Raw genomic sequence first — 23,624 nt, forward strand, 5'->3', positions numbered from 1 at the left:
GAATTAAAAATTGTCATAAAAATTAAGGCATCACTTTTTTCTATACAGCATTTAAATTTTCACAGTTATTCTAACTGTATTAAAATGTTTCAGTGTACTCTGACTTTAATAATGATATGATTATTCTGAATTTCTTTATTCTTTGATAATTTACTTTTCATTGCTTCAAACAATAATATGCCAAACACAGAATATCATTTTAAGAACTATTATTCTATCATGAAGCACATTTCAATCTCTATGTAAGTTAGAACAAGATTTCACATTGGTCAAATGCAAAGTGAGTACTGTTACTTATCTCACACTCCACCCCCAAAGGCTCTTGTCATTGTTCACATCATTTGTTAAATACTTAAGTACTGTTACCCTAAACACCATCCTGTCTTTACTCAGCCTCAAAGATGGATGTCCAACAAGAAAATGACTCAGAAATGAATCTGGCTAAGGACTTAAGGAGACAGCAAGTGAAAGGTAAGGGCATGAGTAGCTCCTTTGTACCAACTGAACAGTAAGTATTCTATGTGGGAATAAACTTCCCAGTGCTTTTCAAGATCTTCCATGGAATTACAGGGATGACTAAAGCAAAGGTGACACATTTAATAGACACACGTGTAAGGGTCCTAGGAGGTGCAGCTGGAATACAGAGGTGTGCAAAGGAGTAGGGAATTAGCTCACGTTTTTTCATTTGTAAAAGCCAGAGCTTGAAGTTGGAACACAGTATTCTAAAATGAAATCTGAGGGCTAATTTCATTCAGGCATTGTTGTAAGGTGTCGTCTTTGACCAACAACTCATGGAGAATTGTGAAAATGAAATGGTTCATCTGAGAGGAAGATTCCACTGGTAGATATGGTTTTGGGGTTCAACTTTATATATGATTCACTGTGCATGTGGGTTCTATTATATGTAAATTGTCAAAATAACGTCTCCATCTCTCCTTTCTCTTCCTGCAGATTCACCATCACCTCCAGAGAAGGTCTTTACTTGTGTCCTGGGAGTTATCTGCCTTATCATGATGTACAGTGTAGTGAGAGCGATACATTTTATGCCTCGTAAGTTTTTGGAAGATTTCAAGGAGACATAATTTTAAAGGATCTGATTGTTCTAAGGATTTCATAAAACGGTATTACAGAACAGAATTCTAATTTTAATGTCTACATTTAGATAAATGTGCTATGCCGAATTTGTCAAGTGCATAGAGATAGAATGACTTGTAGAAAATATTTTACATATATTAATATATTCTTACTTCATAACTTAAACACATACTTTATAGGAATACAAAAGACCTTATTGAGAAGTACAAATTTATTATTTATATTGGGTAAGTCAATACTATAAGTGATGGTATAGTTTGTTCCCATAGGCTTTTAAAAAATTTCTCCCTAAGTCTGTATTACTTTATTCTTTTTTCTTATTAAAATCAATTTTGTTAACAGATAATTCTCATCATAGACAATATTTAAAAAGACTTCAAGCTAAAAATAAAAATTGTTAAGTTTCATTTAGATTAATTACTTTTTATTTTTTTAAGATATTGGGAAACTGACGAAGAACAATTATTCCCAAATAACAAGGATCCTCAAAGGTACATAATGATTTTCAAAGTTCTGATACTAGAAAAGTTTATATTTTGTCTCTGTTACAAGCTGGGAAAATGACAACAGACCCTTTCAGTGGGGAGAACATAAATTTTAAAATGAGCAATAAATATTTACAAATAATTATAAAGGAAGTATTTCTTCTTATGCAACAATAAGAAAAAGTATTTACTTAAAAATCACCATAACTACTATTGCCAATTATCTGAAAATTCCTACTGCTCTATTATGTTGAGACAAAATCCAATTGCTATTCTAAAAAAAGTGGTTTCATTCAATGATTTCCAGATATTAGAGATTGAATATTTTTCTATGTGTTATTTCTTTATGTGAGCACATGAATTAGGCAATAAGGGGTGATCCTTCTCTTTGAGTTGGTATATGTATCAGCCTGTGAATGTACATAGATATTGTGCACAGATATGTATGTATCTGTGCATATATGTAGATTAATTTTTTATTCAAAATGTGTTCCGTTAAACATTTATAATTTTTCTTTTGCAAATCATTGTGGTCATTGCCCACTGGATTGGTTGACATATTCCAAAAATTGCTATTACATTTGTACTGAAAAAAAAGCACGGAATGAGAGTTTAAAGGCCTGTGCTTCTAAGAACTCTAGCCTGCTTTACATAGATAATGAAGAAGAAATGGTAAGATTTAAATGTTTCCATTTTATTTTATAGACAGCCATGCTTCTATAAATGCTTTTTTTTAATGTAAACTTTGCTACTTGATTTTACTATACATCAAGGAAACTGAAGGTATTATAATTTAATTAAAAACTTAAATGACCCATCCTATCTAATAAAAGGGTAATATGCAAATTGACCATTACTTAAACACACAAGATGGCCTCCTCCATGTGGTCAAAGATGGCTGCCCCCATGTGGACACAGGATGGCCACCACAAGATGGCCACCATGGGAGGGCAGTTGTGGGGGACCAGGCTGGCAGGCAAGGGCAGTTAGGAGCAACCAGGTCTGCAGGGGAGGGTAGTTGGGAGTGATCAAGTCTGCAGGCGAAGACAGTTGGAATGGGGACCAGGCCTGCAGGGCAGGGCAGTTGGCAGGGACAGTGCCTGCTTGAGAGGGCTGTTGAGGGGGACCAGGCCTGCAGGGGAGGGCAGTTGGGAGTGACCAGGCCTGCAGGGGAAGGCAGTTAGGTGCAATTAAGCAGGCAGTCAGAGATGTTAGGGGTGATCTGGCTGGCAGGGGGACAAGGTTGGGGCAATTAAGCTGGCAGGGGGCAAGATAGGGGTGATTAGACCGGTAGGGGGGCAAGGTCAGGGCAATTAGGCCAACAGGCAGAGGAGTTAGGGGCAATTGGGCAGGTAGGCAGGTGATTGGGTAGGAGCCAGTTGTCCCAGATTGTGAGAGGGATGTCTTATTGACAGTTTTGGGCCTAAACCGGAAATAGAACAACCCCTGAGGAGTCCCAGATTGGAGAGGGTGCGGGCTGGGCTGAGGAACCCCCTTTTTGCATGAATTTCGTGCACTGGGCCTCTAGTATTCTAGTAACCATGCATGGTGTCAGATGGATTTTCACCTTAAAAGTATACATGTGCCCAATCAAAATGCTGTACACCTGAAACCAAAACACTGGATATCAATTGTAACTAAAAAATCTTTTTTTAAAGTTGCTCAAAAATTATTCTCTTTGTTTATTATTACTGAAAACTGCATCCAAAATCTCAACATACAAATTAAAACCGGAGGCAAAATAATGATAATATAGCCACAAAATATAAATGTTAAGAGTTTTGTTCTATTCTTCATTGGTAGCCACTCTGTAGGATTCTGTACTTCTTTAATGGCTTGGGCATTGCACAGCAACATGCAGGAATCCTTTTCTCTGATATTCTGCTGTCCTTGACAGTGGCTGGTTGGCTTGTTGGACATGCACTCTTGCACTTTCAACTTTTCCTGCTATGCTATCTATCACATCTCCTTGCTCATGAATTATCATGCACAAATCTTTTTTAAAAAATATATTTTATTGATATTTCACAGAGAGAAAGGGAGGGGATAGAGAGCTAGAAACATCGATGAGAGAGATATATTGACCAGCTGTCTCCTGCACACCCCCCACCGGTTTGTGCCCACAACCAATTTACATGCCCTTGCCTGGATCGAACCTGGGACCTTTCAGTCCGAAGATCAACACTCTATCCACTGAGCCAAACCAGTTTTAGCATGCACAAATCTTTTAATAGGTCCTTTATATCCATAATGTCAGCTTCAAATTACCTAACAGAAGACTCTCATGAGCAAGGCAAAGGTCATCCTCCCTAATTTCCTCATCCTGCACCTGCTCCTGAGGTGGACTTTGGCTTTCCCAGGATATAAGATTCTTTTCTTCTGAACTTTCCTCAGGAAAAACTACCAAATTCTCTGGAACTGGCTCCCACTGGAGCAACAAACACTTTCTATTTCTCATCACCTTGCCTCTGGACCTTCAGAAAGTTTGTCAATGTGAACTCAAAATTAACTAAGTGATCCTTCTATATTTTCCTTTGACACTGTTCACTGGGGGTGGTTGGGCAGAGATCCAAACACTTTTCACTTTTTAATTTATCTTCATTGTTGAAAGTGTTACAGATCTCCCCCTTGTCTTTTCCCCCATTGACTCCCACCACCCTACTCCCATTTTCAGGCTTTCACCAGACCATTGTCTGTGCCCATGTGTTATGCATATATGCATATAAATTACTCAGTTAATCTCTCCCTCCCCACCTACCTACTCCAGGCTTCCCTCTAAGATTCACACATTTAAAACAAAACATACCAAAATTCCTCAAGATCTTTAGTTACGGATACATTTTTCCATCAAATTTCAAAACACACACACAAATTGTAAATGAAAATAATGCAAGAAAATAAAAAAAAAATAAAAACACCATGATACTAATAAAAATTTGAAGTCATCTAATTTGTATGTCGCGAATGACATTTACTTCAGAGGAATTTTGAAAAGATTTATTATTTAAACGACTATTTATAAATTCTAAGATAATACCATAAGGGAAATTTTTTTCTTCTGTTCCATTATATACTAGAGGCCCAGTGCACAAAATTTGTGCACTTGGGTGGGGGTGTCCCACTCAGCCCAGCCTGAACCCTCTCATAGTCTGGGAGCCCTTGGGAGATATCCTACTGCCAGCGTAGGTCAGCTCCCCATACCATCCTAAGCTCTGCCCTGCCACCACCACTGCACTCACCAGCCATGAGTGCAGCTTCTGGCTGAGTGGCACTCTTCCTGTGGGATTACACTGACCACCAGAGAGAAGCTCTTGCATTGAGCACCTGCCCCCTGGTGGTCACTGCACATTATAGCAACTGGTTTCTTCACCATTTGGTCTATTTGCATATTAGCCTTTTATTATATAGGACAGATTGATATTAAACAAACAAAATTGAAGTCATCTAGCATGGGCTAAGTTAATGTAATGAAAATGTTTCTTTGTGAAAGAAATTACATCCCAATAGAATTGCTTATTCTTTAGAATTATGGAAAGTTTCAACTGAGATGGGGCCAAGAAATTTCTCCACTACCAGCTCAGGAAATTATGCTAAACAATATTAGTTGCCAAGATGCTGACTTGTTCTACTTCCTGTTCCATCAAAGTATACATTGAAGATTTATGGGATCTCTGTCATGTGTTCATCCCGTTGCAATGTTCTAGCTGACACTGTACATGCCCCACCCAGTACATTATACCTCACTGAATGTTCTGAATAAATATGTCAGGTTGTGAATAAATAGATTCTAAAGACATATCTGTTAAAGTATGTTTGCAGACTATTTGCTGTTATATTGCTCAACTTGTCACTTCTGATTCGGTATGCCCATGCATACCCAGACTCAGCTCTATTTCTTCCAGTTCATTTTATTTACTTTATTGATCATATGAATTTTAGAATTTGTCTCTTTGGCATGTCCTCATTAGATTAAATACATTTATAGAAAAGTCAAATTACAATGGTTGAATTTTTCAAAACCACGCATCTTATGCTTTTATTTCTTGTCAACTATCCGGTAAACACTTCTGACCACGAAGTTTTAGTGTCACAACTTGATGTGGCCATTCTGCTGGGAGGACTGTTTCTCATATAACAAAGTTACACTGTGGTCTTGTTATCTCCTCCCTTGATGGTAGCAACACAGGAAGAGCTTAACACGTTCTCAGCCATGTAAGTTAGATTGTATCGCATTTGCCAAGAAGGCAGATATTTGGCTTTGGTGGTATTCTCACTTAAGAAGAATAATTTCTTAATTGAGGGGATCTCAAATGATTTAAAACCAGGCCTTTGGAAAGTACAATTTTCTTTCCCTTGTAGTTTCAAGAGGTCAGATAAATTTGCACACATGAGACCCATACATGTATTTTTGTAGTCAAATTATTGTTTCTACATACATTCATTTTTGTTGTTTTTTAAAAAATATATTTTATTGATTTTTTTACAGAGAGGAAGAGAGAGGAATAGAGTTAGAAACATCAATGAGAGAGAATCATCAATCTCCTGCTGGCCTGATTGCCCACAACTGCCCTCCCTTGCAGACCTGGACCTCCCAACTGCCCTCCCCTGCTGGCCATCTTGTGGTGGCCATCTTGTGTCCACATTGAGGCAGTCATCTTTGACCACATTGGGGCAGCTATCTTGTGTGTTGGAGTGATGGTCAATTTGCCTATTACTCTTTTATTAGATAGAATAGAGGCCTGGTGCATGGGTGGGAGCCAGCTGGTTTGAAGGGTGTCCTGAAGGGTGTCCCAGATCATGGTGGGGGTTACCTTGGGGAGTAGGGAGTCTGGCGAGGGCATGTGGTGGTTTGCAGGCCGGCCATGCCCCTCCTCCCCCCCACCCCCCAGAGCCCAAGTGGAGGTCCAGGTATCTGGGATTTATTTATCTTTTATAATTGAAACTTTGTTGCCTTGAGTGAAGGCCTGGGCAGGCCAGGGCAGGCAGAAAGCAAGGCTTCCTCCATTGCCAGAGAAACCCAAGCCTCCCTCCTGCTCTCTTTGTGGCTGCAGCCATCATGGTTGGGTTAATTTGCATACTCATTCCTGATTGGCTGGTGGGCCTGGCTTGTGTGTTTAGTGGAGGTATGGTCAATTTGAATATTACTCTTTTATTAGATAGGCTGTTTCTCCCAGAATCTATAAAATTGGATGTCAACTAGACTTAGTGTGGTGATCATTTCTCAATATATACAATTAGATACACACACACACACACACACACACACACACACACACACCCTTGATCAGAGAAGGAACTACCTGTTTATTGTGAAAAATGTAGACATGTTCTGCTTTTCACAGGGTTGGGATGGGCTAGAAGGAGTGAATGGGGGCAAAAAGTGATATATGTAATACTTTCAACAATAAAGGTTTAAAAATAAATAAATAAATCACTTTGGCTTCAGGATTTTCTCAAAGACTGCTAATATCTTGAAGTTCAGAATGATTTTGCCATTTACTACATTGCTCACAGTGGCCAATACATGAAAATGTCCTTTGATAGATGATTGGATAAAGAAATATGCATAATAGAATACTACTCAGCCATAAGACAAGACTAAGTACTGCCATTTGGAGCAACATAAATGGACTTTGAGGATATTACACTTAGTGAAATAATCAGTCAGAAAAAGCTAATAGCCACGTGATTTCACTCGTAAGTAGGATATAAAAGTGAAACTCATAGACACAGACAACAGGGGTGGGGGTTAATAAAGGTTTATGGTGATGGAAGACTATTTGACTTGGGATGGTGGGCACACAATGCAACACACAGATCATGTATCATAGAAATGTGCACTTGAAACTTATATAATTTTATTAGCCAATGTCACCTCAATAAATTGAATTTAAAATAAATAGTAAAAAAAACACTTCCTCTCAAAAACCAATGATGTTTATATAGATCAGAGATTTTCAACCAGTGTGTCTCAGCATCCATATTGGCATGCTGCAAGGATTTTTTAAACATGCAATATCTATTTACTCAGGGGCACTGACCTCTTTTTCTTTATATTGTCAAAAAAATAACAGCCAACACAATAACCTTCCTATGTGAATGAATCAAATTATATATTTTTTTCAGATTGGCAATTTTTATATAATTGTGTTATGGAATTTTAGTAATTAGTCTGTATGTGCTGTGAGATGGAGAAAGGTTGAAAATCGCTGATATAGTTCCTAGCACATATGCTAAAGATTGTTTTTATCATGAAAAGGTGTTGAATTATAGTGAATGTGCTTTCCATCTTGATATATGCAAATTCTTTCCACTTTTAATCTACTCTATAGAAAGTTACATTTAATAGTTTTTCTTTCAATGAAGAAATAAACTCACTTTGATCATCTATATTGGGTTTATATTCACGGATTTGATTTGGTATTGTTTTGGGATGTTGTAATAATTTTAATAAATGAGATTGGCTTTCCTTTTTTTTCTGAACATATTCTCATCCTGAGTATCAAGATAATTTTAATTTTAGTGGAAAAAAAAATAACAACTATTCATTTTCCCCCTACTGATTGAAAGAGTTTGTGTAATGATCTCCTTCTTGAAAATTCATTATTTCTCTCCTGTGGATATATTATTTGCCTTTTGTGTTTTCCATAAGCAAAATTTTTATGTAACCTACTGATTGCGTAACAATTATTCTAGCTTTATCAAACATTGCAGAATCAACTTGTGCCTGTGTTAATTTTATCTCACACATATTGTAAAAGTAAATATAGTCTATTTATTCTATTAGCTGAAGTTGATTGCCTAAAATTATCTCAATGATTAAATAAAGTGTGGATTCACTGATTTAAATTTTGTTTTCATGAGTACGTGTTTAGTGAGAGTTAATATGAGTGACAAATTTTTTAGTTGTTTCCCTCAGTTTTCTTCTTCAAAGTGACCTATGTGTATTATTATTATAACATTCAAAAGAAGTTCCAATTATTTTATAAATAAACTTTTTATTTCAGAATAGTTTACATTTACAAAAAAAAGTATAAAAGTAGTACAGAAAGTTCTCATATAACCTATATACTCAGATTCCCTTATTTATTGTTATATTAGTATGGTACATTTGTCACAGTGAACTGATGATGTTGATGCACTATTATTAAATAAAAAATTACTTTATTCAGATTTTCTTAGTTTTTACCTAATGTTATTTTTCTGTCCATTATCTCATTCATTGCATTTAGTCATTGTATTTCTTTAGGCTCCTTTATCTGTGACAGTTTCCTTATCATTTAATAAGGTAGCACAAATTAGTAGTAGCTAAAAATCAGAACATTCAGACATTGATTATGTTTTTATTCTGCATAAGATTTGGTGGTATGGATTTGAATAATAATGAGAAGTAATATCATAAGTGATGTTCACAAGAAAAAATCATAAAAGGGACAAGAAATTGATCTGCAGCACCCACCAATATAAAAAAATGAAATAATAATGGCCACAACTGACCATATGGCTAAACATATGATTTATCATAGAATTTTTATTTTGTATACATTTTATATTTTCATTGTTAGATCATGTATGGATACATATGTAGACATCTATACTAACAAAAGTCTAGGTGGTCCTCGTGCCCTCACGTCCAACGTCATCACAAGATGGCCGCCACAAGATAGCCACCACAAAGATGGCCACCACAAGATGACTGTGTACTCAGAGGAGGCAAGGCCCAGCAGTCACTCCACGTGGTGAGGCCTGGGGGTCCCATGGCTCCATGCAGCTTGGAAGAGGCCGGTTCCGGTGTCACTGCCACCTCACAGGGAGGAGGTAGGTTCTGGCAGAGGAGGTGGGTTGCAGCAGGGGAGGGCAGTTGTCGGAAATTGAGCCAGCAGGGGAGGGCAATTGTGGGTGATCAGGCCAGCAGGGGAGGTCAGTTGTGGGAAATTGAGCCAGCAGGGGAGGGCAGTTGTGGGTGATCAGGCCAGCAGGGGATGGCAGTTGTGGGTGATCTGGCTGGCAGGGAAGCAGTTAGATGTCATTAGGCCTGCAGGGGAATGGTTAGGTGGCGATAAGGCTGGCAGGCAGAAGCAGTTAGTGGCAATCAGACAGGCAAGCAGGCGAGTATTAGGAGCCAGGGGTCCCAGATTGTGAGAGGGATGTCCAACTGCCGGTTTATGCCCAATCTTGATGGGTCCCAGATTGGAGAAGGAGCAGGCTGGGCTAAGGGACAACCCCTGTGCATGAATTTCTTGCAACAGGCCTCCAGTGTGTATATATATATATATATATATATATATATATATATATATATATATATTATTCAATGATATATAAGTATCATACAGTTTTTTAAAGAATCAATATATATATACACTAGAGGCCTTTGTGATTGTGCACATATATGTTTATATACATAAAAAATATCTATAATTCCAACTTACATGATACAGCATATTTGATTTCATTCACACTTATGTGCACAGGGTGATTAAAAAGTTTAATTTTCTTCTCTGTTTTCTTTCACAGTTATTTACCACCATTTTTTATAACTTTTTATTTTGATTCATAAAGAGATTATGTAATCTTACCAACTTTCTCAAAACCTTGGGACACTTTTTATCACTTTTTAATCAACATTTCAAAGTCATAAAATGCTGTTAGGACCTATTTATTTCACCAATTAGAAATATTTTCTGTGTAGTGAAGATTTGTGCTTTTTTCTTTTTCAACAGGAAAATGAGGTTAGAATAACGTCACATTTTTTTTTTAGATCAAAGTTGACTGAACATCTCTTGTTTCATTTCTCAACTGGGAACTCAGGACATTGCACCACTTTCAATTTTTCACAAGAAGCGGGACGATCCTTCTCTGATCAGGTGTGTGTGTGTGTGTGTGTGTGTGTGCATGTGTGTGTGTGTGTTTCTAATACTATTATTCAAAAAATGAGAAACTCTTGAGGTTTAAACCTCAAGAAAATATTTCCAAAAATAATTACACAACAAAGTAATTCTAATTATTTCTTAGGTATTAAAATAGGATTACTGAAGACAAGGAAGGCTATCACTTCCAAAGTGTGCCTTTTCTCACTTTATTCAATGATAGATAAGTAGGATACATTTTTCAAAGAATCAAAAGTTAAGATGAGCCTTTTCTCTAAGCAAAACCAGAAGAATGACTCTTTATATTTGGGAGTAAAAAAATGAATTTCAATTTGAATTCTCATCTTTATGAGTTTTGTGCTCTTATGCAAGGCACTCATCTTACATGATAGACAACTTTGCTTACAAAGTAAAATAAAATTATATCTGTTGCTTTCAATTATCATGTTTAAATATTAAACTAGTTTTATTTTTAAAATACAAACACTATGCATATTTATTAAATAGCAGTCTTTTTTTTCTGAGAGTTCTTCTAGAGTCTAGACACTGGCAATGTTACTATTTGAACAAAGGTGAGATTACTTTTGTTAATGATAATGCTGATAATAACTTGTTGTAAATAAGGAGAAGGATGATAGGGACAGAAGTTGAATTAATATGTACTAAGAAAAACATTCAACAAAAATTCATTTATGTACCTTACCCAAATTTGCCTTGCAAAGGAAGCAATTATCACCAAATAAAATAAAATTGTAAATAAAAAAACTATCATTCAATATCAATGATGGGAACATTTTTTAATTAAGTATCTTAAAGTAGGTGAATTTAAATGAACTCATTTTTTTTTACACTTTAAAAATAATTGTTTATTATTTTATAACAAAAATAAATTTAGAAGTAATTTTACATTGCTTGATATGAATCCTCATGTTTATTCTTCCCTTTTTTTATATATACTAGAGGCCCGATGCACAAAATTTGTGCAAGGGGCTCAGCCCTCACAGCCATGGTGGCTTGATTCAACCCTCACACCCCTGGCTTCATCCGGAAGGTTGTCTGAAAAGACACCTGGAAGGTCATTTGGCTGTCCGGTTTAATTCTTATGTTTTTATTATTATAGATGCCTGGGAGAAATTTTTCTGTATTCTCACTTCTCCGATCAACATAGATGATCACTACACAGAAAGGAAGCAGAAATCGTTTTTTTTCTTTATTGATTAAGGTGTTACATATGTGTCCTTATCTCCCCATGGCCTCCTCACCCACCCCAGCCCCTACTCATGCCCTCACCCCCCTGGTGTCTGTGTCCATTGGTTAGGCTTATATGCATGCATACAAGTCCTTTGGTTGATCTCTCTCCCTTACCCTCCACCCACCCCTGCCTTCTCTCTGATGTTTGACGGTCTGATCGATGCTCCTCTGTCTCTGGATCTGTTTTTGTTCAGCAGTTTATGTTGTTCATTATATTCCACAAATGAGTGAGATCATGTGATGTTTATCTTCCTCTGACTGGCTCATTTCAGAAAGCAGTTTAATAAAGGTGTGATTTTATTTTATTCAGGAATGTTTGTAAATGAAGGCTTTGGATTCGTCTCTGTGGTAGATAAACAGTCGTAAGTAGGTGATGGGGCTGGTCCGAGATCGGTGGGCTCCACACAGCGCGGGTATGTACTTTCCACATAAATATGTAGTGTGGCCTGCGTATAATTTCAACCCACCCACAATTTGATACAAGCCTGTAATGTGTAGGAAAGCATTTTATTTGTAAAAGGCTTTTACATATTTAGAAAGTTTGACTATAATACTTCAAGAGTTACCTTTTTTTGCTCAGAAGCAAGATTCTTTGTCACTATCCTAAAGCTTTAGATTGTACTATTTTATTCTTTGTATATCCTTCACTATGAGTAAAATTAGACACACTAGCCTGTATTGTGGTTGACATTATTGATACTACCGTATTTTCCGGCTTATAAGAAGACCCCCTAATTTTACAGTTAAAACATAGGTTTAGGCCTATATTCGCTGTATAAGACAATCCCCCACTTCAAAGAAAAGACTTACTTTGCCGTCAAGATCTGCAGGTAATTTTTGTGCAATTTTGGTCTTTTGCCCCCAATTTTCGGTTGACTTTTTTTTTGTTTCAAAAGTAGTCTTATATGTTGGAAAATACGAGTAAGTGCTCATTATTTTATTTTACTTTTGAAAACAGCCATGCCAGGTTATACTGATATCCTTTGTTCCTTCTTTCCTTTCTTTCATTTTTGTTCAATTTATGAAGTTATTAACTTAGTAAATGGCCTTTGTAAAGCAATCATGTATAACTCCCTAAGTAAGGCATTATCTTTTTCAATATACTGTGTCCTTATTTGAATGTTAGATTTTATTACACATAAAGAACTAACTAGTTTTAATAGCACATAAGATCTTCCTAAAGATATTTTGCTGTTGAATAAATATAATCTTATTTATACTACAAAGTGTAAAAAATCATAATAATGAACTAACATAAAATGAAACTAACTTGATGTTATCCTTCAAAAGGAAATAGCAAGGTAAGCTTTAAAAATTTATAACCCAAGTGACAGAAAGGCCATGACTCACACTGGCTTAAATTGTTTTTCTCCAGAGACGGATGAATCCCATAGCTATAAATTTGAACGTGTAAATAATGCTGTTTCTACACCATGGCAAAAGAGAAGATCTACATTGACCACAAATACATGCGGAGAAAACCGTAAGTAAGATGTTCCATTCGCTGTCTTGAGGTGAAAACGGGGAACTCTGTGGTTATCAGTGCTAAGCACTGAGTTCACTTTACCATTATGACAAAAGCAGAAATGAGATTAATTCTAATACAACATTGGGATATATAATAAAATGAGCAGAAACTATTGAGTTTAGGTGCTTTCCATGCCTTAAAAACTATCAGATTATCATAACAATGACAACTGAGACAGCAATTTCTAAGGGATCACTGAACATCTAGCTGTGAGGAAGAGTAAATATAAATGGAAATCAGAAAAGAAATACAAAATTTTCTTCAGTGGTATACTTTTAAATAATATTGCAGCAAAGGTTTCTGTGTGGTGAAGAATATATGCTCTCTCTTCTTCATCAAGGCAGAGTATGATTGAAAATGAAGCCTGAAACGGTTTACACAAAAAGGAAACCAACAGACTAATCTCACTTATCAATTTAAATTGAATCAGGGGTGGGGAATGTCCAGCCCACAGGCTACATAAGGCCCGAGAAATCATTTGGTCTGGCCCTGCCAAGGCATTAGGGGTGAGTTAACTAGATGTTTGACCAAGTATAGCAGGCTAAGTTTTAAGTTGATAATTTTGTATGGCCCCCGAATGATGTTATAAATATCCAAATGGACCTTGGCAGAAAAAAAGGTTCCCACCCTGAATTAAACGTTAAAAAATAAATTATTAGCAAGTAGTAACACTTTCAAGAGTTAATTATCAGAATGAAAATGTGCTGTATGTAATAATCAAGGATTATAGATCATGTGCAAAATGTTGAAAAGGTTTTGAGTAAAAAAAATCAATATGAATGATTATTATTATTTTTTTATTTAATATATTTTATTGATTTTTTACAGAGAGGAAGGGAGAGGGATAGAGAGTTAGAAACATCAATGAGAAAGAAACATCGACCAGCTGCCTCCTGCACAGCCCCTACTGGGGATGTGCCCGCAACCAAGGTACATGCCCTTGACCGGAATAGAACCTGGGACCTTTCAGTCCGCAGGCTGATGCTCTATCCACTGAGCCAAACCGGTTTCCGCTGAATTATTTTTTAAATTAGTTTTGAGAAAGAGAGACAGGGAGTGGGGAAGAGAGAAGCATCGATGTGAGAGGGAAACATTGATAGGTTGCCTCCTACCCGCCTCCTAGTGGAGATCCAGCCTGAAACCCGGGCATGAGCCCTGACCAGGAAAACACCTGCAACCTTTTGGTGCACAGGGTGACGCCCACCCAACTGAGCCACACCAGCAGGGGCTCAATATGAATTCTTAATTCAAAAGAACTTAACTTTTAAAACCACTAAAATATAAGCCCTACTTTAAGGTCTACATTCAAAAGCTATCATTATGCTTACTGATAAATGTTAATAGCATTTTCATTATAGTTAGAAAAAGGCAATGGTTTTTATTATTATTATTGATTAATATTGATTGCTTTGTTGGTGCTAGCCAACATACACAACCAAGAAAAGAAAAAAATAAATAAATAACCTGAAAATAGAATAAAAGGCAAAATTAATATTAATAGCAAAAAAAATGTATGATTTTTAAATATTTTAAGAAACCTTAAAAGTTTATGCCAAAAAATTACAAACAGTAAGAAAATCTGATGTGTGGACTTATTTAAAAATAATAGGTAAGAATTAAATGTCTATTAAACTACAAAAGCCAGGAAAATGTGATAGAAAGGAAAATGCCATATCTAGAAGACCAAAAATCAGAAATAAACTATAATGAAAAATACTGGAAATAAATTTATTACTTTAAAGTTGTACTAATGAACATAAAACAAGATACATATAATGAAAAAAGACACTATTCAAGGATAAAAGACAGTTTAAAGATGTAAGTTATCTTTCTATATTTATACATTTAATATGATTCTGTTGAAATATATATTTAAAATTCATTTCAGAGAGAGAGAGAGAGAGAGAGAGAGAGAGAGAGAGAGAGAGAGAGAGGAGAAAAACATTAATGTGCTAGAGAAACAGCTATCAGTTGCCTCCCATAGGCACCCAACTGATATTAACACGAAACCATTTTGATGTATAGAGCAATGTTCAAACAACTGAGCCACCAATCAGGCTAACGCACTATAGTTTAACATAGCAGTTTCTTGAAAAACTCATTTTAAGGTTTTTAAGGCATAATGAAGTGTAATGATTGAAAATATATTTTTTAAAAAGAAATGTAATATAATATTGTGGACACTATAAATACTCAAGTATATTATTAAAGAGGGATATTTTATATGTAGTTTGAGTGGAAAGACAGATTAGAGAATGTAGCAAAAAATGTAAACACATAAGAATATATTATATGTTAAAGGTAATATTTCAAATCACCAAGAATACATTGATTTATTCACTAACTAGGGTTAGAAAAATTCAGTAACCATTTGAAAAAGGAAAATTTTTTATAAATTTGAGTTTCTACCTCATTTATTACACACACATAAGCACACACATATACACACCAAATAGATCCAATTAAAAAAGGAAACTATATAACTTATGATGGAAGCTTCACTTTATAAACTCAAAATAATGAAAGTGTTTTATTAATATCAAAAAGAATAATGCACAATTCACAATAGCTAATATTTGGAAACAGCCTAAGTGCCCATCATCAGGAGACTGGATTAAAAAACTATGATACATCTACACAATGGAATACTGTGGTACGGTAAGAAAAGGAATCCTTACCATTTGCAACAACATACATGGAGCTAGAGAGCATTATAGTAAGTGAAATAAGCCAGGCAGAGAAAGATAAATATCACATGATCTCACTCATTTGCGGAATATAATGAACAACATAAACTGATGAACAAAAACAGATTCAGAGGCAGAGAAATATCAATCTGAATGTCAAACCTCAGGGAAAGTAGGGGATGGTGGGGGTAAGGGAAAGAGATAAACCAAAGAACTTATATGCATGCATATAAGCCTAATCAATGGTCACAGATAACAGGGAGAAAAGGGCATGCATTGGAGGGGGAGAGGGAAGGGGATAAAGAAGGAATAAGAACACATATGTAATACCTTAATCAATAAAGAAATAAAAAAATGAATAATGGTTTGAGCAAGTCAACTATTATTCATTTAAGCACCCCTAAATATCATAAAGTTAAAACAAAAATGAAATTTAAGATGAATATTGCAAAACATATGGCAAGAAACAAACTAATATTCTCAACTTAAAAAGGGAGAAAAAAGTTACTTCATACAAATAAGCACATGACAACTGTAATACAAAATGTTTAATCTTTTGTTGTCTTTTTATTTATACCAAGAAAAACGAAGTTGTAAAATTTTAAATAATATTGGTGATTAGATTTATATATTTAAAAATCTGAATAATACTTAATGCAAAAGAAAGAGTGAGCAAAAGGCTTTTAAATCTGTATTTGTTACTACATAGTTTGATAGAGACTCTGGACTGAAATTTTCAATTTTTACAAAAATTTAAAAAGGAAATGTTCTTTGACTCAGTAATAATTCTTATGGAATTTTTCTCGAGAGGTATTAAAACAGATGCACAGGTGTGTATGAAATGTTATGTATATAATTATTGCTTAGTGAAAACTAAGAAACAATTTAAATATGCATTGGAAAAAATTCAAAGTCTATCAATAATAAGATATTAGTTCATCCCATATAATAAAGGGGTAATATGCAAATTGACCATCACATCCTCACATAAGATGGCCACCCCTATATGATCATAAGATGGCTGTACCCATTTTATCACAAGATGGCCACCACAAGATGGCTAGCAGGGAAGGGAAGTTGTGGGTGATCAGGCCAGCAGGGGAGGGCTGTTGGGGGCAAACAGGCCAGCAGGGGAGAGCAGTTGGGGGGTTCCAGGCCTGCAGGGGAGGGCAGTCAAGGGAAACCAGGCTGACAGGGGAGGGTAGTTGGGGGCAACCAGGCCTACAGTGTGTAGGGCAATTGGGGGTGAACAGGCCAATAGAGGAGGGTTTTTTTGTTTGTTTGTTTTTTGGTGGAGGAGCTTAGCAGGGAAGGGCAGTTGGGGTGATAGGGATGGCAGGGCAGAAGTTAGGCATTGATCAGGCTGGCAGGGGAGAGGTTAGGGGGTGATCAGGCTGGCAGGCAGAAGCTGTCAGGGGCAATCAGGCAGGCAGGCAGGTGAGTGGTTAGGAGGCAGCAGTCCACGATTGTGAAAGGGAGGTCCTGTGGGATCAGGCCTAAAACAGCAGTTGGGCATTGCCCAAGGGGTCCCAGATTGGAGAGGGTACAGTCTGGGCTGTGCGGAACCCCCGCGCACCCCCCCACACACACAACCACCCCCAGTGCATAAATTTTGTGCACCAGGTCTCTAGTATACCAATAAAACACAACACAAGCAATTATTTATGAAATTTTGACAACTTCTTAAGACATGATTAGAATAATCACTAGGACATTTTCTTAAGTAAAAATGATCCTAAAATATTTTGTATAGTTTCTTGAATATATTTTTTTAAAAGGGGGTTTAGGGAAACTGTTCATTTTTCTCACAGCTGTGGAAAATGCATTCTGTCTTATGGCAAAATTTCAATTTAAACAGCAAACATATAATACCTGCAAGTTTTGTGCTTTCTTTTTTAAAATAGAGGGATTTGGGATTGGTATCTCAGAAATTTTAAAAAAAATGGAAATTTAACTATAAGTTCTTCTGGGGAACTTTTAAAGAGAAATGGGAGAAAATAGTAGATTTTATAGTTTTATTTTTAATAATTTACAAAATATTTATTTTACCTGTACTGTGAAAATATATGAGGAAAAAACACTACTATCACCCCCACATAGAAAACAATCTAACGTCTATATTAAACACAAAAATACCAGAATCCTTTATGCTTTCTCTTTTTTTTTCTTATCAGTATCTGCATTTTTCCTTACCCGGTGCATTGCTATAGCTCTTGGAATCCGTTTTATTGCGATGATAATAATATGGAGTGCCATCATCATAAATTGTAAGTGATAACAGAGACATAGATAGCATTGCTGATCTAACAATTGTAATACATTACTTGGATTAATATTTAGCAGGACAGAAACATAAACCATAGCAACATTTAATGTGCCTTTATAGATTAGCTATTAGTCTAGGAACTTGTCAATTATTTTTTGTTTTTGCTTGAACTATACATAACTTTCTAATAATTATGATTATTTCAATAGCATTATTCAACCAAGCAGAGCCAATTCCCTTGAATGGTAAGAGAAAGTTTTTTTTTTAAAAAAAATATTTTGAATCACAAATTGTATGTATCTGTGTATACTGGGGTTTAGTCATGTATCCAATTCGTATCAGAGGAAAGTTTATAAGACAGATCATGTATTACTGAAATCCATAATTGAAACCTATATAATCTTATTAACCAATCTCATCCCAATATATCTATAATAAAAGGAAAGTATAAAGGAAAATGAATTCTCATACACAATTCACTATAGCTTCTTAAATTTTATTTTGTTTTTACAATGGAGTAATTGTAAAAAGTGGAAAACATAGTTCAGTTTGGGCATATCTGTCTATAAATACGTAGAGGTATGTCATTGGGTATGATCACTCTGGCCTAATATTTGGAATTTTAGAGTTAGAATAAAAAAGGTATTTATCCTGCCTTGAAAAGAAAAATCTGATATAATGTTCAGACAAGTGCAGAATTAATAATATATTCTCCCTTTCTAGAAAGTTACTGTGGCCCATGTCCTAAAAACTGGCTATGTTATAAAGAGAACTGCTACTATTTTTTTAATGAGAGCAAAAACTGGTTTCAGAGCCAAGCTTCCTGCATGTCTCAAAATTCCAGTCTCCTGAAGATATACAGCAAAGAGGACCAGGTGAAGTATTGTTTTAATCCATCTGCCTATAGCGAGCCCTACCAAATGTGGCAACTCTCTGGAATATGAACCTGACATAAAATAGAGACACTGGATTCTGATATACCAACCCCCAAATTTTCTGTATTAAAAATAAGAATGCACAAAAATTGCAGGTATTATATAATATATGTGTTGTTGAAGTTGGAATTCTGAAAGAGAACAGAATTCACTTTCCTCAACTGTGGGGAAAACGATTAAGTGATTATAGCCTTCTACTTACTAACATTCTGAGAACTGTATTTGTGATTTCAAACAGGATTTCTTTAAATTGGTCAAGTCCTATCATTGGATGGGACTAAAAAAGAATTCAACAAACGGAATCTGGCAGTGGGAAGATGGCTCCATTCTCCCTGATGATCTGTAAGTCTGTACCTACAGGTCTCTAGTTGTGGATTTGCCTCTAAGCTACTTCTATGATCACCGAACTATCACATTTTCCTTCACACAATGCCAGGATATCCCATATGCTAATGGAGTCTGTCCAAATCTCTTAGGGCCTAGATTTAGTACTTTGGGAAGGGGCCATTACCCATAAGAATGAGTAAGCTTAATTGTTTGCTATGTGCTAAATACTATGCTATGAACATATGTGTGCAAGACTTTGTATGAACATAGGCTCTCCTTTTTCTTACATTAATACCTAGGAGAGAAACAGATGGATCTATAATAAATATATATTTAACTATTTAAGAGCCTGCCAGACTATTATCCAAAAGGCTTGTGAATTTTGCAATCCCGCTAGCCGTGTGTGAAACTTGGGAGTTGCTCAACACCTTGGACAATATTGTTACAATCAATTTCTTAAATATTATCCATTCTTATGTGTACAGTGGTATCTCATTGTGGTTTGGATTTGCGTTTTCCTAATGACTAATAATATTGAGCATTTTTCCTGTGCCTATTTAACATTCATCTTTCAATATTTTTATTTAGTTGACTAGAGGCCCGGTTCACAAAATTCATGCATAGGGGGGAAGGGGTGTCCCTCAGCCCAGTTTGCATCCTCTCCAATCTGGAACATTCCTCTCACAATCCAGGACTGCTGGTTCCAAACAGCTTGCTTGCCTGCCTGCCTGATGGCCCCTAACCACTTATTCCTGCCAGCCTGATCAACCTCTAACCACTCCCCTGTCAGCCTGATAGATGTCTAACTGCTCCCCTACTGGCCTGATCATCCCCAACTGCCCTCCCCTTCCAGCCTGGTCGCCCCGAACTGCCTTTCCCTGATAACCTGGTCACCCCTAACTATCCTCCCCTGCTGGCCTGGCTGCCCCTAACTATCCTCCCCTGCAGGCCGACCCTCCCCCCACAACTGTCCTCCCCTATAGGCCAGGTTATCCCTAACTGCCCTCCCCTGTCAGTCTTCTTGTGGTGACCATCTTGTGACCACATGGGGATGGCTATCTTGTGTGAAAGTGTGATGGTTAATTTGCTTATTACCTCTTTGTTATATGGATCTTAATTATTTTCTCACTCAGTTAACTTTTTTTTCTCTAGTTTCTTATCACAAAAACTAATATATGAATATGAAACTTTTCCTCTTTTCCAATCAAAGCATCCATGCTATTAATATTTGTGTTGATTTGGCAGCATTCCCACATTTATGAGATATTTATTTTCATTTTCATTCATTCCAAAATAGTTTCCAAATTTCCTTTTACATTGTTCTTTGATGCATGAAATTTTCAGGTGATAGTTTATAACATTTGAGAATTTCCCAGAGATATTTCTGTTATCAATTTTCTAATTCCATTTTGATCAAGAAACATACTTTATGACTTGAATCTACTTGCACTTATTGATATTGTTTTTTATGGATTAGAATATGGTCTATCTTCTTTAAGGTTGACTCTATTACAGATGTCCCCCATTTTTTTCCCTTTTCCTTCCTTCACCCTGTCCCCAACCCACCTAGGCCTTCATCACATTGTTTTCCGTGTCCATGGGTTATGCCTATCTATACTAATAAAAGTGTAATATGCTAATTAGACTGGACAGCCGAATGATCTTCAGGACATCATTCTGGACATCCTTTGGACTAAGCCGATGTGGCAGGGGCTGAAGCAGAGGTGGTTATGGGCAATCAGGCAGGCACAGGAACAGTTAGGGACATCAGATAGGCAGATGCAGGCAGTGAGGGGCGATCAGGCAGGAAGGCAAGTGGTTGTTGGCAATCAGGCAGGCAGGTGCATGGTTAGGGGTTATCAGGCAGGCATGCAGAGGTGTTGGGGTGAACAGGCAGGCATTGGGAGCCAGCTGCCACAGATTGCAAGAGGGTGCAGGAGGGGCTGAGGAACCCCCTCCCAGCCCTGTGCATGAATTTTGTGCACCAGGACTCTAGTATGTATATATATTCTTTGGTTGATCTCTTCCCAATCTCCCAACCTTCCTGCCTTCTGAGATCTTTCAGTCTGCTCCATTTATCCATGCCTCTGGTCCTATTTCTGAAATTTTGTATGTGTCCCTGTATAACTTAGAATTGATCTATATGGATGAGATGTCACTTTTGACAAAAAAGAGTTTGTTGTCTGGGAATACTAAGAAGATTTTGTATCATCTTATGTCACTTTATCCACTCTACAAGTATAAAAGTTCAGTTTGTAAACAAAACAATTGGCCTACTAAACTTCTGTTTATGAATGTAAAAATACTGATTGAGTGCTACTCCATTTCCATAAACTATGCAGAGATAACTACAGAGATGAATAGACCATAACTCCTTTAAAAGCTTCACACTTTACTTAGAAATATATTTAGAAACAAATAAGTAAAGCCCATGTAACCCATATTCTGGCAGCAATGTGATGACAATGGCATAGGAAAACAAACACAGAAATTAAGGAAACACACGAAAAGAGCTAGGTTAGAAAGAATGAGCTTCTAATGTGCATAGATTGAGACCAACTAAGAGCTGTTACCAAATATATCTTAACTTTTTTTTCTTATAGTGGCTAGTTGTTTCTGTGTAGACAGAAATAATGATCTCTTCCTTTAAAATATGTATATATATTATCAGGTCACGGTCCTTTATTGGTGTCAATTTCATATGGAAGTAGAATCATCATTCTTTCCTCAACCATATCATTCCTACCTGTTTCTTATAGAAAACAAATCACTATGTATTACATTAATTGTATAACTACAAAATACTCTAATCCTTGAGTAAAATAGGTATACACGTATAATTATGCCTAACCACACATGTGCACACACACACACACACACACACACACAAACAAGACACACACCCTTATGTATGTTTGTATATACTGGAGGATTTTATAATAAAAATTTTATAATTTAAAAATTTTTAAAAAATTAAATTTTTAAAAGTAAAATTGCATATATTATAGCTAAAGAATATTGTACATTTTTCACAAAACAGGACATGGAATTCTGAATTTATTTCCAACCAAATATTTCTTTAAAAACATTTTAAAGCTTGTATTTTACACTAGGGGCCCTGTGCATAAATTGGGGTCTCTCGGCCTGTCTTGTACGATAGGACTGAAACCAGCTCTCCAACATCTCCCAAAGCTTCCTGGATTGTGAGAGGATACAGGCTGAGGGATCCCACCAGTGCTTAATTAGAACTGGGGAGGAAAACGGAAAGTTAGCCAGCTGGGGAGGGACTATAGGAAGACTCAAGGTTATGTCTAGCCCATCTTCCTTAGTCCCAATTGGCTGGGCAGCAGAAGCATGCTAACCTACCTGTTAGAGCATCTGCCCCTGATGATCAGTGCACACCATAGCAAGTGATTGAGTGGCCTTAGCATATCATTAGCATATTACATTTTGATTGGCTGAAAGGCTGACCAGAAAGCCAGACACTTAGCATATTAGGCTTTTATTGTATAGGATAGATACACATATAAAGAGATTCCAGATTTTCTACATTGCCTAATTTCTGATGTATAAAAATAGTAGCACCTAATTTATTATAGAATGCAATTTTCTCTTTTATCACCTGAGTTGGCGATGTTTCACTTATCTATAAATTAAAAATCCAGGCATGGTCAATAAATGATATTATTTCAGCACCTATATTTAAGTAAATTGTATTTCATTTTTATATTTCTGCATAATGTAGTCATACATATAATTTGTTTCCCTCTCTAATCTAGACTAACAATGGTTGACATGGCAAAAGGAACCTGTGCAGTTTATGGTTCAAGTTTTAAAGGTTACACAGAAAACTGTCTAAGTCCATACACATACATCTGTATGCAGCCAACTGTGTGAAGAATTGGTTATTTATAAAACATAAAGGATTTCAAAATAAAAACTCCATTCTCTGACTTTCTTTAAGAAGAAAACTTCCAGAAGAAAATGCCACCAATATTTATTAAGTATGTTTTCATCTGACATGCCACAAACCATATCCTTGCAACAAATAAAAATGAAAAATTAAGTAATGTATCTTCTGTACCAATGTTTCATTTTATTTATAAATTATTGAGTGATGAACAAACTCCCTTTTAAGTTTAATAAACTGCTGATAATACATATGGTAGAACTAGATAGT

General features: G+C 36.1%; 1 protein-coding gene across 1 annotated transcript; it reads left to right on the top strand.

The window, feature by feature from the left end:
* Window positions 1-350: 350 nt before the first annotated feature.
* LOC311619387 (NKG2-D type II integral membrane protein) lies at window positions 351-23,362 on the top strand. Its single transcript, XM_084877667.1, has 13 exons — window positions 351-471; window positions 952-1,050; window positions 1,533-1,586; window positions 2,179-2,252; window positions 9,146-9,398; window positions 10,342-10,447; window positions 12,012-12,114; window positions 13,077-13,184; window positions 18,091-18,183; window positions 18,392-18,427; window positions 18,906-19,057; window positions 19,356-19,459; window positions 23,224-23,362. The coding sequence occupies exons 7-13, from the start codon at window positions 12,075-12,077 to the stop codon at window positions 23,339-23,341; spliced, it is 651 nt and encodes a 216-aa protein (XP_084733793.1). The 5' UTR covers window positions 351-471; window positions 952-1,050; window positions 1,533-1,586; window positions 2,179-2,252; window positions 9,146-9,398; window positions 10,342-10,447; window positions 12,012-12,074; the 3' UTR covers window positions 23,342-23,362.
* Window positions 23,363-23,624: the final 262 nt, after the last annotated feature.

The sequence above is a fragment of the Pipistrellus hanaki genome (assembly GCF_964339955.1).
Source record: "Pipistrellus hanaki genome assembly, chromosome: 3".
NCBI lineage: Eukaryota > Metazoa > Chordata > Mammalia > Chiroptera > Vespertilionidae > Pipistrellus > Pipistrellus hanaki.